The 16658-nt window shown below is 35.3% G+C and overlaps 1 protein-coding gene across 1 annotated transcript in view; it reads right to left on the reverse strand.

The window, feature by feature from the left end:
* Positions 1-16658, reverse strand: part of GPR125 (G protein-coupled receptor 125) — an 81315-nt gene that overhangs the window by 14218 nt on the left and 50439 nt on the right. The window contains exons 10-13 of the mRNA XM_008587225.1: positions 13599-13760; positions 10965-11168; positions 5225-5438; positions 4816-5024 (exon numbers count right to left, since the gene is read on the reverse strand). Coding sequence (XP_008585447.1) covers positions 4816-5024; positions 5225-5438; positions 10965-11168; positions 13599-13760 — 789 coding nt within the window. The remainder of the gene's footprint in view (positions 1-4815; positions 5025-5224; positions 5439-10964; positions 11169-13598; positions 13761-16658) is intronic.

The following is a 16658-nucleotide window of genomic DNA, read 5'->3' on the forward strand; positions in this document are numbered from 1 at the left end:
AGCTGCCAAGACTGCTCCCAACCACAATGCAGACACTGCCTCTCTAACATGAAAACAATGGACATCTTAAAGCTATCTTTCTGATAAAGGATCAAAGCAGGCTGGGAAGACAATTCTATCCAGGCAACAGCCACAGGCCAGAAAACTGGGGTTTTAGGTGTGCCAGATCCCTTCACCAAATTCTCTTACTACACTGACTCTTAAAACTAAAAAAATGACTGCTAGACGTAGGAAGGAGCTCACAGTGAATGTATCTCTAAGCGGAAAGCTCTTGAGATAATATCTGAAATAAGAAAAGCTCAGTGAAGAGGGGAACTAAACAGGTGACAGACAAGGAATGGAGGATGGCCTCAACATTGTAGGAAGGGAATGCAAATATCACCAGGGAAGAATCAGAAGTTAACAACATGCAATTGTAGGCACTGACTCTTAAAACTAAAAAAATGACTGCTAGACGTAGGAAGGAGCTCACAGTGAATATATCTCTAAGCAGAAAGCTCTTGAGATAATACCTGAAATAAGAAAAGCTCAGTGAAGAGGGGAACTAAACAGGTGACAGACAAGGAATGGAGGATGGCCTCAACACTGTAGGAAGGGAATGCAAATATCACCAGGGAAGAATCAGAAGTTAACAACATGCAATTGTAGACCTAAAAAGATCATATTGGAACACCTCAAGAAACCCTTTAACTTAACAAAATATAAGTTGTTATTGACAAAAATCTAACAAACATCACAATAAGTGGGAAGCTGGACCAAGAACACAAGAAACAATTCCAGCCAGAGTGCTCCACTACACTGTGATGAGCCTCCAACCTGCAATGCATCATCTACTTGACAAGTATTAATTGGGTACCCTCCAGGGCCAGGCACTGTGGTAAGCAACAGATATGCAGGAACAGGCAGAAGACAGTCCCAGCTTAGTCTGTAAACCAAGTACACAAAAGGGAAAAACAAAAGAAAAGCCTATTGTGACCCATTCTGTATAATTTGCCCTTGCAGGAGGGCCACAACACTAGCCTTTGGTACATGGCCTTCAGGTATCCGCATTAATTAAAATCCAGAATATCAGTGGAAAAACTCAAAGAATGTCAGGCAATGAAAACCACCTGGAGGCTAGTAAAAGTAGACACATTTGCCCTCAACTTTTATGAAAAGCTACCACTCCATTGCCAAATTAATAATTGAGGACAAACGATCAATATCTAGGATTTAGCCTCTAAACTCCTCTCATGCACTGCCTGCTTTAGATTCCTGTTGGGAATTCCTGTAGGGAATGTTCAGTAATGTTCACTGCTATTTACTAGCTATACAATTTCCATATTCAGGGGCTTGGGGAAGGGGTGCAAGTGTCTTCTACAATCCTTGGCAGAGAGTAACAAAACGTGGGGAGCTGGATATTATCTAATAAAACATCAAAGCACCAATTTAGTTCTCAAAGTATACTGTATATAACATTTGAGTTGAAAAGAAATCAGTACGTTTTAAAAGCCAAATGTTATATACAGTATACTTTGAGAACTAAATTGGTGCTTTGATGTTTTATTAGATAATATCCAGCTCCCCACGTTTTGTTACTCTCTGCCAAGGATTGTAGAAGACACTTGCACCCCTTCCCCAAGCCCCTGAATATGGAAATTGTATAGCTAGTAAATAGCAGTGAACATTACTGAACATTCACCACACAGATTCTGGAACCAGACTGCCTGAATTCAAATCCCAATTCCAACATTAACTACCTTTGTGGCATGGCACTCAATTTCTCTGTGTTTTCCATCTGTAAACTGCGGGATGCTGATAATAGCCCTATACCTCAGGACGTTGTTACGGGAACCAAATAAATTCATGCATGTAAAGACATCAGAAGAGTGCCTGATACGTAAGTGCTTAATAAACATTAGCCACAATCATCACCATCAGCATCACCACCACCACTACCACAACCACCACCACCATCTTCCTTTTTAAGATATACCATTCCATTGGGGGAAAAAGCATAGTTCAGAACAATATATGGAGCACGCAACCCTTCTGTAAAAACAGGAGAAAATAAAATTTTATGTTAATTTTGTTTCAATACACATGAAAGTTTCTTCAATATTATGCAAGAAATTGATAACTGCAGTTTCCTATGACTGTGATGGGAGGAGGGACAGAAGTTCAAGTTTTCATCATATATCCTTAATGTGTAGAAATAATTAAAACATTTGATCCGTGTGAATGTAGGACCTATTTAAAAACTATTTAAATAGAAACATCACTAGCGTTCACGTTCAGTTATAGAGTAAATAAAACAGAAGTTTGCTTTCATTCAGCAAGTTTTACATAAGCAAATTTAAAAGCATCACTAGAGAGAAAAATGATCATTCTCCAGCTTCACATTTTTGGGTGAATACAATAAAAAAAGTGGAATCATTTTCACTATTATTACCAATTAAAGTACTAAGTACTACATAGTTAGATCCAGACTCTAATCATTACCCTACTTTCTATTCAGTTTTCTTTTCTCCTACTGACCCCAGTTCCTATGAATCTTCTTGCTCCAACTGGCTATATCTGATCAGATCATTCAATTTCTACTTAACTTTTCTCTGATTCACACTGAGACCTTAGGACATAACTTGTTATAGCAGGATGTACCCTGAACCAACTGTGGTATCTATTTCAGACTTATAAACAAAGATATTCTTCATGTCTCATTTTTTAATAAAAAATACTTTAAAGCCAGAGCAGGAAAAGTTTTATGGACTATTTACCAAGACAGAAAATTAGACTTGCTATATAAAATGATGTATTAAGATGGTAATCAAGAAAAACAGAATTTTATCATTCAAAAAAAGTTTAGTGTAAGAAAAAAAAAAATGCTGATCCAATTTCAAAATTTATTTTGTCTATCTTAGACATAACTTTAATTACTTCAGAGTGGGTAAAATTTCACTAGCTTCACCTTTAAGTTTAATTAGCAACTCTAAAATTCCCATATACTAACTTTATTATAATTTTGTCAACAATTTCAGATACATTTCACTTTGCTGCCTCTAGGTGGCACACTTACATCTAAGAAAAGAGAAAGAACACTGAATAGAAGAAAAATCTTAGTATTGTATTTTAGCTTTAAAGAATTGTGTTTTACATTTTTAAAAAGATTAAAAGTCTGAAAGATAAAAGAATAGCTTATTCTTTCTAGAAAAGGATTATAATAATTTAAATAGTTTAGAAGCACAGTTAGGAAGTTCAAAAATAGATGCTTTAAACTGCTATTAGATTAAAAATAAAAGTTTCATATGGTTCAGTAACATAGTGAAGTTTATAAAATGCCTTTTTGTGGGTTTTGTGTTTCATTTATTTTGCTCAACTTTTTCTGGTTAACTATTATATAAGTTTCAGACAATGTTATATCTCTATTATTTCTCCTTCAGTACATCACAGCTTCGGATTATTTTATACTCAAAACCTGAATGGGCAAACACTTTTAAACTGAAAGAGAAAAATCCTTCATATAATTATACTTCATGCTTTAATTTAAAAAGAGACTATAAAATAATAAAATATGAACTTATAAAAATTAGACTCAGATTTATAGAAATCAGACATCTCCCATTTGTGAAGACAATTATAAACTACCGACGTGAACTTTATGTCCAAACTGATAAACGACTTGTCAGCTGGGACAAATAACATACATATTCGTGTATGTTACTTGCAGTTGTACAAAATGTCTAATGATGTCGCTGAAATGATAATCCTTATGACCTGCTAAATAATCTATTCATTTCTCTGTCTGCTCCACTGGTGCACAGAGTAAGGCATAGGAAGTTAAGAAGAAAAGAAAACGAAAAAAGAGCTGAGGAAAATTTATTATAATTCAGGTCTGCTTCAAGATCATTCCTAGTAGAAAATGCTATCTTGTTAATTTTAAGGAAAGTTCACAAAACGTAAAATATGTCATGTTTCAAGACTACTTAGTACTTTGATAAAATAATGCCCAGATAACAGATTCACAACTGGAATCAGAAATAAGAAAATAGAAGTCCTCGCACCCAGGCTAACTTCAAACCATTTCTGGGAAATATATTTTAGACTCATCAGTAAAATCTTTCACTATACTCTAAATGTACTCCATGATGTTTAGTACCTAACAATAATTATATAACATAAAATAACAACTAGCATGGTTAATTTCATAATTATCTACTCAGAAACCAGATTCACTTAAATATCTCATTAATTAAAAAGACCTGTCCTTGAACATGAATAAATACCAAAAAGATGAATAGCTGTTAACACTGGTGAATAACAGAAAACAACATTAGATTGATCGGCATTGAAACTGAAAAGACACTCTTTGTGTCAATACTGTTGCTTGCAATGACAAAACTGAAAGTATCACCATTAATTCTAAATTCAAAGAGAATCTAATAATTATGACGTATAGCAGGAAAAGGCACTAGATGGCAAAGTGGGAAAATCTCCCTTCACTATTCACTGTATATTGTTGGACAAATAAATCACTCTTTCTGGGGCGAGAGAGTTTGTATAAATCCAAGATCTCTCCAAGTTTTTAGGTCAAAGTCTCGTTGAACTGATTCACTTTTAAAGTTTACTGAAAATTTCTATACTATAAATTGAATACCATACATTTCACTTGGTAGTAATTCAACTTCCCTTTAAAATCAGAATTACACAAAACACCACCTCTTACACAATTAAAGGGAGCAACTGATGTTAAAAGTTAAAAAATTCTTCGTTTCAGCTTAATTATGAATAGGGAAAAATTAAAATAGTGTTTACGCATAAAGTTAACAACTGCCATACCATTAAAACCGCATAGTTACTGAGGGAGTAGCACTGAATCGTGGTGACATTTTCATCTGAGTAGAGTATATGGCATCCATCTGACTTCCAGCCTCCTTGTCCATTCAGCAAATCGAAATCCCACTGGGCTGCGACTGCATCTGCTCCGTGCGCAATTCGACGCAGTGACACATTAACAGGGATATGGTGAGTATCTACATTCACACCATCTGGAGAAAATGGGAAATAAGAATATTTCTAAAACAAACTTCATACACAACAGCTTATACACTAATGGGTACTCTGCAAGATCTTTTCTCGCGAGTGACTCATTAAAACAAGAAATAACAAAAATAAACATTTTTTGGAACAGTCAACTATAAAGTCACATTACCCAGTGACTACAGATTAACATATGCCACATACACACCTATTTTGGTGAGAATCACGGGGGTAACCACTGTACGCCGTTTTCCATCATCAGCCAAATTTGTTGAATTTCCAGTAGCTGGAAAAAGCTTTCCATTGCGGAATGCAATGAGTTGAAGCTTATAGAGAGAGTCATCAGTTGGTCTTACTTCTCTTTTTTGCTTTGATGAGAAAAGGGAAGGAGGAAGCTGAATAGAAGCCTCCACAATAGTATTCTGAAAATATGTATATAAGAAAAAAAAAAGAAACCAAAGAAAGGCTGCCATATTAGTAGGTAGAAACCAGAAAAAATATTCCAGATATTTATAAAAGTTTTCTAATTATATGTTGAGTACATTTTTTAGAAGTGTATATACAAAATTTAATAGTTAAAACAATTTATCAGTCAAGCAAAATGTCTGAACACCATGACATCATAGACCAAAAGAAGTATAAAATAAAGAGAAATGAAATGCAAACTATTTTTCAAAGAGTTCAAGAAGTAAGCAAAGAGATTATTTCAAATTACAGTTTTCCCATGATAACCTATATTGCTGAAGTAGACAGCATTAAACAGATCAAGGATCTCAGTGATCACTCTTCACATCAATTTTACAATGACAAAACAAGCCCAAATATAGCATATCACAAATATGAGCATAATTAATTTGGGCTTATGGAACTTTAAGGTGATTTATGACAGATGCAAGCAGTCAAACAACAAAAGGGTGAAATTATACAAACATACAGAAGTTTAGATTCAGCACACTCTTATTTTAGCAGAAATTTTTTTAAGACTAAGAAACATATGTTTAGGAAAACCTAACAAATAGAAACAACTGAAAATGTTGACTGATCACTGAATGCTTTTCAGATTTCCTTATTGGGGATTTTTAAAGCATTCAATAAAAACAATCTGTACGCCAAGGGTAGGCAAATAATTATCCTTAAAAAATGCCTATTTTAAGAATTTATTACAAAGTCTTTCTCTTGGTCACCAACCTCTCTCCCTCCAATCCAACGTTCACATTACCAACAGAATTTCCTCTTAAGAAACTAATCAGATCATTTAATATGATCAGTTTAAATAACACTTTGGTTCTGCAATGTTTAGAGAAATCCTAAGTACGCCATATAATTTGACCAAATCTACTTCTCAAATTTGTCTCCTAACACTCCTACACCACGACTCATACCCAGGCCACCCTGAGCTAGCTTACAGTGTTAGAGTCCTCCCATGTTCTCTCTTCATGCCACTGTGCTCACTGCACAGCCAAGCGTGCTTAGCTGAAACGCTCAGCTATTCTTTTGGCTGGCAAACTCTTGAATGTATCCAACTTTATTTTAGCAAGGTAGTACCACTGGCAGTGGAAAGAATGAATCAGAATGAGAAAGGTTAGCAGCCAGGAAAAAGACGCTACACGGAGTCCTTAAAGTAGGGCTCTTGTGGATGAATAACCACATCTCCTCAGGATACTGGTTTTGCAGCTAGATGCTCCCTCTTCTGGACTCACAGCACTCAGCACACATCTCTGTCATGCAAACACCTGCAGCCTCACAGTGTGATTCACTGTCTGTCTTCCTAACCAAAGTATGAGGATTTGAATTTGGGGGTACAATTTCATTCTTTTTTTTGGGGGGGGTCTTTTATGTTAACAGTTCCCGGCACTTATATTTAATAAAAAGAGCTCACTATTACATTATCAAAGTCTGTGTGGAACGACTTTGATATATATATATATATATATATATATATATAAAAGAAAACGTATTTTAGCAAATGATTGTCTTTAGATTTAACTGCTGTACTTAGAACAACATTGAGACACAGCAGTTACCCATAAATACCAGTTGCATGTAAATATTTGGAAGTCTGAGTATTACTTTTAAACTGAAGATGCCAAGAAAATATTTAGTAGAAATATTTCATGTACGAAAATGCATAAAAATGTTTCCACTGCTCTCGCTTACAAATATAACCTGATGTGGAAACAAAATTTATTATAAATTCATTTGCTAATCTGGTAAATTTCTATTAAGTATATAAACTTTTCTTATGTACATAATGATGCACGTAAAGAGGAAAATCATAAACAGATTGATTAATTAAAAGTTTCAAACTCTGATAAAGTGTTTTAAAACTTAAGTACTATAAAACTCATAAAATAATCATGTTGTAAACACAAAATGACTTGAAAACAAAGCTTAGTTCTCTGGGAAAGTATTAGTAATGATAAATCGAATTGATTTTTAAAAAGTCACACCTGACATTTTTTAAAAGAGAGCTAAAAAAGGAAATAACATCTATACTTTCCAGAAGTCCAAAAAGGTCTTCTACCTAAGTTTAAATTTGTAAAACCAATCAAAAACAACAGTGAACAAAAAAACCTAGGTGTATGGACACATCACTAAAAGACCAGAGCTACATACTCATGGCTGTTTCACACTTAACGACGTCTAAAATATCTTTCAAAGTTCAATAAAGAATATTATTAAATATTATGTAAGGACAATTATAGATTCCATGGAATGAAGAAAGAGAGGCTTAGGGGTATTGGTAAGGCACACTTCAGCTATGTCAATAATGTTTAGATTTTTATAGTAAGAACGTAATCCCTGTACATTTAATTTCTTTAAAAGAAATGTTGGTCATTATTTATGAAAAGTTTGTACATCTATTGAAAAAAATCGCTGAAGAGTACTTTTTAAGTTTGTTACATTTATCATGATTATACCTTTTGCTATTTGGCCTGAAGGCAGGGAACACAAAGTGTGTAATTTCATTTAACCATATATGTATATTAAAATGTATGGATTACAGCAATGTAAATAAATATAAACACATGAATATACCTAATATTTTGGAAAAATCTCTCTAAAGAACCTTTAGGAAATACATGTTTTTGGTTTCTAATATTTATTACCAAAAGATCATGGGGCCACAGGGAGAACATGGGACGTGAAACAAGGAAGCAAGGTCCACAGACCAGCCTCACCGTGCCCCCGTCTCACCATTTAGTAGCTGGTTAACACTGCACGATTTTGTTTAACCTCTCTGAATCTCATCTGCAAACGCAGCTAATGATCTTTCTAACAAACGCTTGAGAGGACCAGATGGGATCATGACCATGACAAGCAAAAAAAGCTATGGGACTGTGGGTGGTAGTTTTATTATCATTACTGCAGCAGCGTGGAAGATGGTTATCTGGGGCCTGGGGAGAGAAAATACCTTAAAGTAAATGACTCACCAACAATCATCTAGAACCTTTTGTTTCAACTTCTACAATTCGGTTTCAGTAATAATTTTAATACTAAAAATTGATGAAATATGAACACATGAAATAAATGTTATCTTAGAGCTCTTATTATTTTATTTGCTAAGTTCATGTATATTTTTCGCTATTTACAATGACAGTAAGGTAAAATCACTAAGGTAAAAACAGTAAAGTCAAACCAAATCAAAGAGCCATCTGATTCAAAACAATAAAATACTAATTTGTCCATGTTTTCTTGACTTTCTACTTACTCAACTTTAAGTAGATAGTTATTATGATATATCAATTATTTTCTTGTGTATAGTTATTGACTGTGTACGAACTTTTCACTATCGCACTGCTGAAGATTAACATGAATTACGCTTGCCTTTAAAACTAATTTTTTAACTGACTTTGCTAAGTAAGTTTGGCTGCTAATTTTATTCAACAACACTTACTGGATGTTTAGTTACTCTGTGTTTGGTACTGTGCAGAGCCTGGAGATACACAATAAAATAAGCTGGCCCCTGCCCTCAAAAATCCATAATCTAACAGGAAGAGACGACAACAGCAACAGCAAAACAATAATAGTAAGAGCTAATATTTACTTTATTCTGTACCAGGCACTGTTGTGAATGTCTACAGATTTACCTCATTGAATCCTCTCCATTTCATGCTCCCCATAAACAGATGAGGAACTGACATTCAGAGAGGTTAAGGTACTAGCCCAAATTTGCACAGCTGTTAAGTACGGGAGCAGAACATGCACCCAAGGCTGCAGAGAGACTGCATGCTTGGTCACCATATCACATGGCCTCTCACTGTAACTCAACTCACCATTATATCACTTTATAATTATTCTGTGCAATTAAAATTTTTAATTCAAGGGATTAAAATATGCACAGAACGCATACAAACTGCCCTAGTATAAAGTTTAAAATGTAAAGAAAGTTCTCTGTGAAAGTGCTAAAGCGTAAGTACATTTTGTGCTGTTAATACCACGATTTCTAATCAATTTTGTGTCACGAAGCACATGTTCCTTTTTCATTCAGTTTAATCATGTCCATCTATGAAGCATGAATAAGTGTGTAATGTGTCCTTGCTCTCTGGCCACAGGACAATCTTAAAAGGAAAGAAGAGTGTGAAACTGATAAACCTAAGAACGTTCATTTAAAGCTTTCTATTTTAGCATGTACAAACTCTCCTTACCCAGAGGGGTAGGTTGTGAAATTGATGAAATGCTGGGTTCCATCATTTTTAATCCCTTTCTACCCAGTATGATCACTGAACTCAGAAGCGTTCAACCATTTTAAATGCTCCTCAAAAAACACGCCTTTCTCTCATGGATTTATGTCTGTTGCTGTTTCTATGCCTTTTGTGATATGTTTTTACTAATAAAAGACACAACAAAAAACACTGAGCAGGTCTACAGTAGCATGGCTTGGCACATTAAGTACTCTCACAGGAACGAGAGTAATAGGCAGATTGTGCCCACTTTCCTCCGGGTCTAGGTATCAAGTAAATATATTATCATCAGACATTTTGACCTAGTTCAGACTGTCTTGGGTAGGATATTTCTAAATTTAGCAAATTGGCTCTCTTTATGGCCATCAACAAGGTAAAGTATAACAAAATATACTCATTCCTTTGTCATTCACTCAACATTTATTCCACGCTTACAGTGTACCAGTACACTTAACACCTGTTTGATCAATTATTATGTGGCCATTAAAATGACTGGAATACTATTTGTAATATCATTCAGGGACAAGCCAGAAACAAAGTACTATGCAATTAAAAACGACAGAGAACACTACAGCATATGTGCACACAAAGCTAAATGAAAAATATGCAGTTCCATGGGGATGTTAGAATTGTGCCCCCACTGTTTGCTTCCATGTAGTTAAGTGAAACACATCTAAACTCCCAATTTTAAAAAGCAATACAAATGAAAAAAATAAAATCAATAAAAAATAAAAATCAATACAAATGCTTTCATTTTACTTGCTCCAATAAAACACATATTTGTTTGAAGATATATCACACAGTTGCATTTCTTTGTCAAAAATCTTGATATACAGCTGGCCTAATTAAATGCCAGGCCTCAGGACTGATTTCTCCATTAAGAACAGTAAGCACAAAGCCAATGCCCACAATATTTTAAGGGACCCATGACAATATTTGAATGTCTTAAAATCAGGATCAAAAAAAAAAAAAAAAAAAAGAAAACTGAACTTTTAGGTCAACTTAAATGTTTTAATATATAATATTAATATATTTGTCTTTATATCACTGCAGTCATAAAGTGTAATTTTTCATATTTTTATGTGAAGAAAGGGTACCAAAAGGCAAAAATGCCTTAAGCCTGGTCTGAATTCCCAAAACATTAGCAACAACAGTAACAATACCCTCCCCTGCCCCCCCAAAAAACCTTTTAATTAGGTTATTTTGCAAAGCAAAACATTTTGAGCATTCTAATCTAACTTATGATTACAGAATGTAACATACCTTTAATGCCAGGCTTGAAAATGTATTTGAAACATTGCACTTAAAGCTCAGTTGCTTGTCTAAGTTTCCATCTGGATCCCGCCTGCCATAATCTGAAAGTCCGGTACGGTCAGAGGCTGCCACTTTCTGGAACACGGTACAGGTCATCCCAGTGAAGCCAGTAGCCTTGATGACATAAGCTTCCAGAGCAATATTGGGGGAATACTTAAAAAGTCAACCAAACAGGAGTTATGATAGATTTATAATACAGGGGAAAATCACTTACAAAGACTTTTCAAACATAAACACTGTACATAAGCCACACCAGAAAGCCCAGGTTCTTACTGAACAAAAACAGTGTGTAGATAACTGGAAGAAAAAAAAAGGATGCTTGAATGAAAAGGATGTCCTAAAATGGAAGGAAGACTGATGCAGAGGAAAAGATGTCATGAAGTATGGAAGATCAGGTATAAATTAGAAGTCAACTAAAAGTAATCTGAAGAGTACCTTGCAGGAAACTGCAAGCTAAAAATGAAAATTTCTTATTTAAAAAAAAACCAGAAAAATCAGTGGATCTTCTTAATAATCCTCCTATACGAGTAATGAAAAGTCACCTTGTTTAACACTTCAGGCACAGTCACTTTTTCCTTTCACAGGGAGATCAAGTTAACTCTTTACATTAAGGTTCAACAATAAAAACTTTATACAGAATCACTCTAAAGCTGTTTCTTCAGAAAAGGAAAAGAGACATTAGTTCAAGTAGTAAGAAATAAACAGATTTAAAAAACAAATTAGGTCAGAAATCGCCTGAATAAGCTGGTACCTGCCCCAGGATTTTTAAGGAATTCAAGAGTGAGCTGAACTTCGGGGATCTGCCAAAACATACACCTGTCAGTACAGAGACCAGGCCCGCATGCTGGAGGACGACCAGCATCACTCCAATCCACCAGAACCACGCCAAAGAGGGCATAAGAAGTGACAAGCTGATGGGCTGCAGCTTCACATCCAGCAAGGGGACAGGACTCACAGTAAATTCTAAGGACAACATGGTGTCTCTTTCCTTCCTTTAAAGATAATTAAGTATATGCCTACCCTATAAGCAAGGCACTATTCTAATTACCATATACAAACAACATCCCCTTCCTTTTTTTTTTTTTTTTTAAGGCATGGGACTTTGGTGCAAGATGCCTAATATCTATTAGGAAGAATAAGATACAAATTAAAAAATATGAAAAGTAAGGTGAAATTTGGCAAGTACTATAAATATGGTAGAAACTAACTAGTGGTTCTCAAACTTTTCAAGAGTAAGGAATCTTTGCCTCACAGATTATACATTGTGAAAGTCTTACTAATCAAATTGTATTTGTTAACTAATAACGTATATTCCATTTTTTTTAACTGGTCAAAGCCACATATACACAACCACTGGAGCTTCTAGTAAGTGCCCAAAATCATGATCAACACATGAAATCTCCATGAAAAGAAAGAAACCTGTCCTTTCGAGGCAACCTCTAAAGCGTGTCATCTTTACTTATAAGTAGATGCATAATCTCCTGAAACCTTTCTTTACATGTTGAAATGGCACAAAAATACACCCCATGGCCTTTATTATACCCTTGGGTTCTCAGAAGAACCACTGAGGTTCAGAGGAAGAAAGATCTTCCCGCTGAGTAATCAGTAAGACTACAGGATGGGATTTTTAAAATGAGTCTAAATGGCTGGGGAGGACCAAGTGTGGTCATAAAAATGACAAGCGGGTCTCAAGTAAGGTCATGTATCTGCGAGGGAAATTACCCAGAACTATGTTGTAAAGACAGTAGCCATTCTAAGCCTCTGCTTTATTTATTCTTCAGAAAAGTAATCCTACAGTTAACTGAGCAAAAGAAGCAAAACATAAAATCGTCAAAAAGGTCTCAGAAATCAACAGAAAAAATAGTCATCTTCAGTTGTATGAAATTATAGGAGGAAGTGTAGAATATTCTAACTCTGCGAACCCACTAAAATAATTAGGAAATGAAAATCATGGACAAGATAAAAATATGACTGTTAAAGGAATAACACATTGTTTACCATATTTACCACATTTTTGGAATGAAAAGTAAGCAGTACACCAAGATATTTACAAAAGTTCGATTTAGCACAAATCAAATTTAATACTATTTAACTGAGTGATTATTATTTATTAATAACTCATTATCCCAAGAGTGAGACTGACTGAAAATGCCAATAGCTTTGCAAGTGTTGGAGGGCATCCCAGTTCTCTTTTGAGATTGAAACCTGGGCACGCAACCAACCACTCTCCAAACATCCTTCAGGCACAGAACATTACCATGTGCCAGCAGAGTCATACTAGTGTTATTAGCCCGAACATTACCATGTGCCAGCAGAGTCATACTAGTGTTATTTTTATTGTAGAAACAGTTTCAGAGGATTAGATGATTATAATCATTCAAATTACAAATTAAGACAGTATTTTCCAATCATCAAGAAAACACATTACTCAAAAGCAAAATTAACTTTTAAAATGTTCTAGAAAGAGAAATTCTGTAATAATCAGCAGTAACAGAAAATACCCAGGAAGAGACCTATCTCTTGGGTTATAGTAGCTTTAAATATTTTTTGTTCCTTAGAAGCCTGTGATCATGTCACACTTACCGTTGAATAAACATGAGCTCCACTAGCTAGCCGGTACGTAGCGATGCGCTGCAGACACTGGACGACCCTACTGCAGGCTTTAGCCTCCCTCTGTGCCAGCCACAGGACACGCTCATCAGCCAACATGATGTTACTTGCAATGTCAACCATCACATCGCCTAGCTAGCAGGAGGCAGAAGAGAAAAAGAAAGTTCTCTAAGACCAATAAAGGCTGTTTTATAGAATCAAACGCCTCATGAGACAATGAGATTGGCCTTTAGCCTAATTTTTCCCATGGAAACTCAACAGACACTTTCTTTGTTTCTCACTGAAACATCTTCAGATATGAAGAGCACATTCAATTATGGCCAGTTGGTAATATTTTGTTCAAAACAGTGTACTTAAGTAGCTACCATATCACTGATGAAAAGACCGCCGTGCACTATCTCAGAGAGACAGGCAATTAGATTAATTAAGAAGAAGGAAAAGATATCACATGGTCTTAGAATAAAAAGATGTCAACTCTTCATCTAGAAAATGATTTATAAATACTTCATTTTGTGCAAGCATTGACTTAAATCAAACTCTGTTATTACTAAGAAATACACACTGCCTACCTCTTCAGTCTCCTGCCATGTTCAAAATTCTAGGCATGTCCAGCTACTGTGAGTTTCCTATGTATGCTGTGATCTCACACCTCTGTACCTTTGTGCAGGTGGTTTCCTCTACCTTGAATGAAGTCCCTCCCTTCTTCTCAACTCAATGAATGCTTTAAGACCCAGTGCCATGGAACAAAGGATCCTAAAAGGTGCTCGATTTCCCCCTCCTTGTTTTGTTTCTTTTACTGGATAGTTCTTATGAGCTCACTTGCTAACTTACAGATGTAAACATCATCAGGCAAAGCCAGGGAAAAGTCATTTGACTACTCTTTACTGTGACCTATACGTCCCACCTCACAGAAACACTGAATAGACCAGGGATCATGAGACAGACTGGTGTCGAGGGGATTTTGTAGGGAGCAAAATGTTCATAAGAGGAAGATCTGTGGCAGAAACAACAAAAACATTCCAGAGAAAGAATCAGAGAATTTACAAGCAGGCTGGTCCTCTAATCAAGAAATAAACATCAAAGGTGTTAAGCCCCAATGCCAAGCCAGAAAGCCAAGGCTGTTTCAGCAGATGTCTTTTGATCATTCCAGAAGATCCCAGTTCAGATTTTTAATGCCATTCTGTACCCAACACACTTCACAGAATGGATAAATACGAGGGCTGAGATGGGTTTGGAAAACGTCTAGTCCATCTTGTCCGTGGTTCACTTTACAAAGAAGACAGGCCTGTGGAAATCCACCAGACCCCAACCCCAGAACCACGGGGTGAAGCATGTGCAATAAGCACATGGTGAAGAACAGGACTTCAAATGCCCACCACGACTACCTGAGCAAAATGCTTCACCTCCACTTCCTTCATTCGTAAGTGGAGGTAATAACAATAGTCCCATTTTTTTTGAGTGTCGTGAAAATTAAGTTCCAATAATAAAGGTAACGTTCCTGAAGACGCAACCATGCTTGGCATGTGGTTCAAATAAATGTTGACTTTTCTTGTTATTTTTTAAGCTCTTTTAAAAATTTTTTTTTACCATTTCAATCCCAAAGTAGGCCTATGTTTTAAGATAATGGGCTCTGGAAGAAGTGGTAAAAGGGTGTATTTTGTAAATCTGTGTTCATATATAAACAGAACCAATGCATCCATCAAAACTGCCTATTCATCCTCTGTAAAGCAGCCCCTCCAACTTGATCCAACTAAAAAAAGATTTCTAGGTCAAGGGTTTGGATCCCCTTATCAGCCAGCTGCCCTCCCTCCAAAAGAATAAATTTTTTTTAAAAAGTTTCCTGATTTTGTACTGTCCTTATCACAGTGTATCACAATCATTTCCTTATTTTATTTCTAATGTAAACATCTTGACGGCAGGAAAAACACAATGTCTTACCTTTCTTTCCACCCTTATTCATCAGTATAAGACCTGGTACAGAAGCCAACAGCTATCAATGTTCATTTAAAATGCTCATTATTATTGTACATCTACAATGTTCATTAACTAAATATTTATTGCAGGCCAAAGTGAGGCAGACACTCTCCTAAGCAATGGACACACAGCAAGAAAAGAAATATACAAGCTCTAGCTTACAGTCTAGTGAAGAAAATACAAAACAAGCAAGTAAATCTACTTTAAAAAGAAATGTAGATTGTGATAACTGCTATGAAGGAAATAAGCAAAGTAATATATGATGGATAGTAATAAAACTTAATCCAAACACTCTATTTTAATGGACTCACAAATTCTCAAGGAATATTTCACCAAACCCAAGATACTAACAAGAGCAACTGACAGAGAATTAAGAAAAGCCCATAATCACCCTTTGTAGAATCTTCAGTCGGTTCATTTTATACAATTTATGGGAATATTAGCATCCTAATACATTTTCTTACTAACAAACAGGTATGGGAGTGAATGTCATTCTACCAGAAACCTCTATTTCTGGAGTTATGAAGAAGGGTAGTGAGTTTTGACATGTCAATTACTGAATCTGTCAATCAGCCATTTATATAGAGGCTGGACTAAGTTCCAACTCCTGGTGGCAATTCAAAATGGCTAGAATAATTTGGTTAAGTTTTTGTCTATTATTCTGACTTACTGTTTTTTCAAGTTTCTATACAAAAATAAAACAGATAAAAGAGATGACACGGTCAGATACGTTCTATGACAGAAATAAAATTTTTATTGGCTGCCAAAAATTAAGAGAAAATACACAGTTTCTGATTCTACTCTAAGGTGCTACTGAAATATATGGGAAAGTTACAGATTATCAGGGTTGTAACTAAACTTGCTGTTTAATTTTTTTTGAAGTTTTAAACATATGGACTTTATGAAGATCTGACAGGAGACCTGACAGATATATCATCTCTCTTGGACAATTATGATTATTACAAGATCAAAGAACTAGTGCTATGCCCGACTAAATAATGCCAGTAAAGGGATGTCACTAGTGCTAATAACTGCAAAAAGAAGAAATACCTCTAAGAA

The sequence above is a fragment of the Galeopterus variegatus genome, unplaced genomic scaffold (assembly GCF_000696425.1).
Source record: "Galeopterus variegatus unplaced genomic scaffold, G_variegatus-3.0.2 Scaffold4301, whole genome shotgun sequence".
NCBI classification, from domain to species: domain Eukaryota; kingdom Metazoa; phylum Chordata; class Mammalia; order Dermoptera; family Cynocephalidae; genus Galeopterus; species Galeopterus variegatus.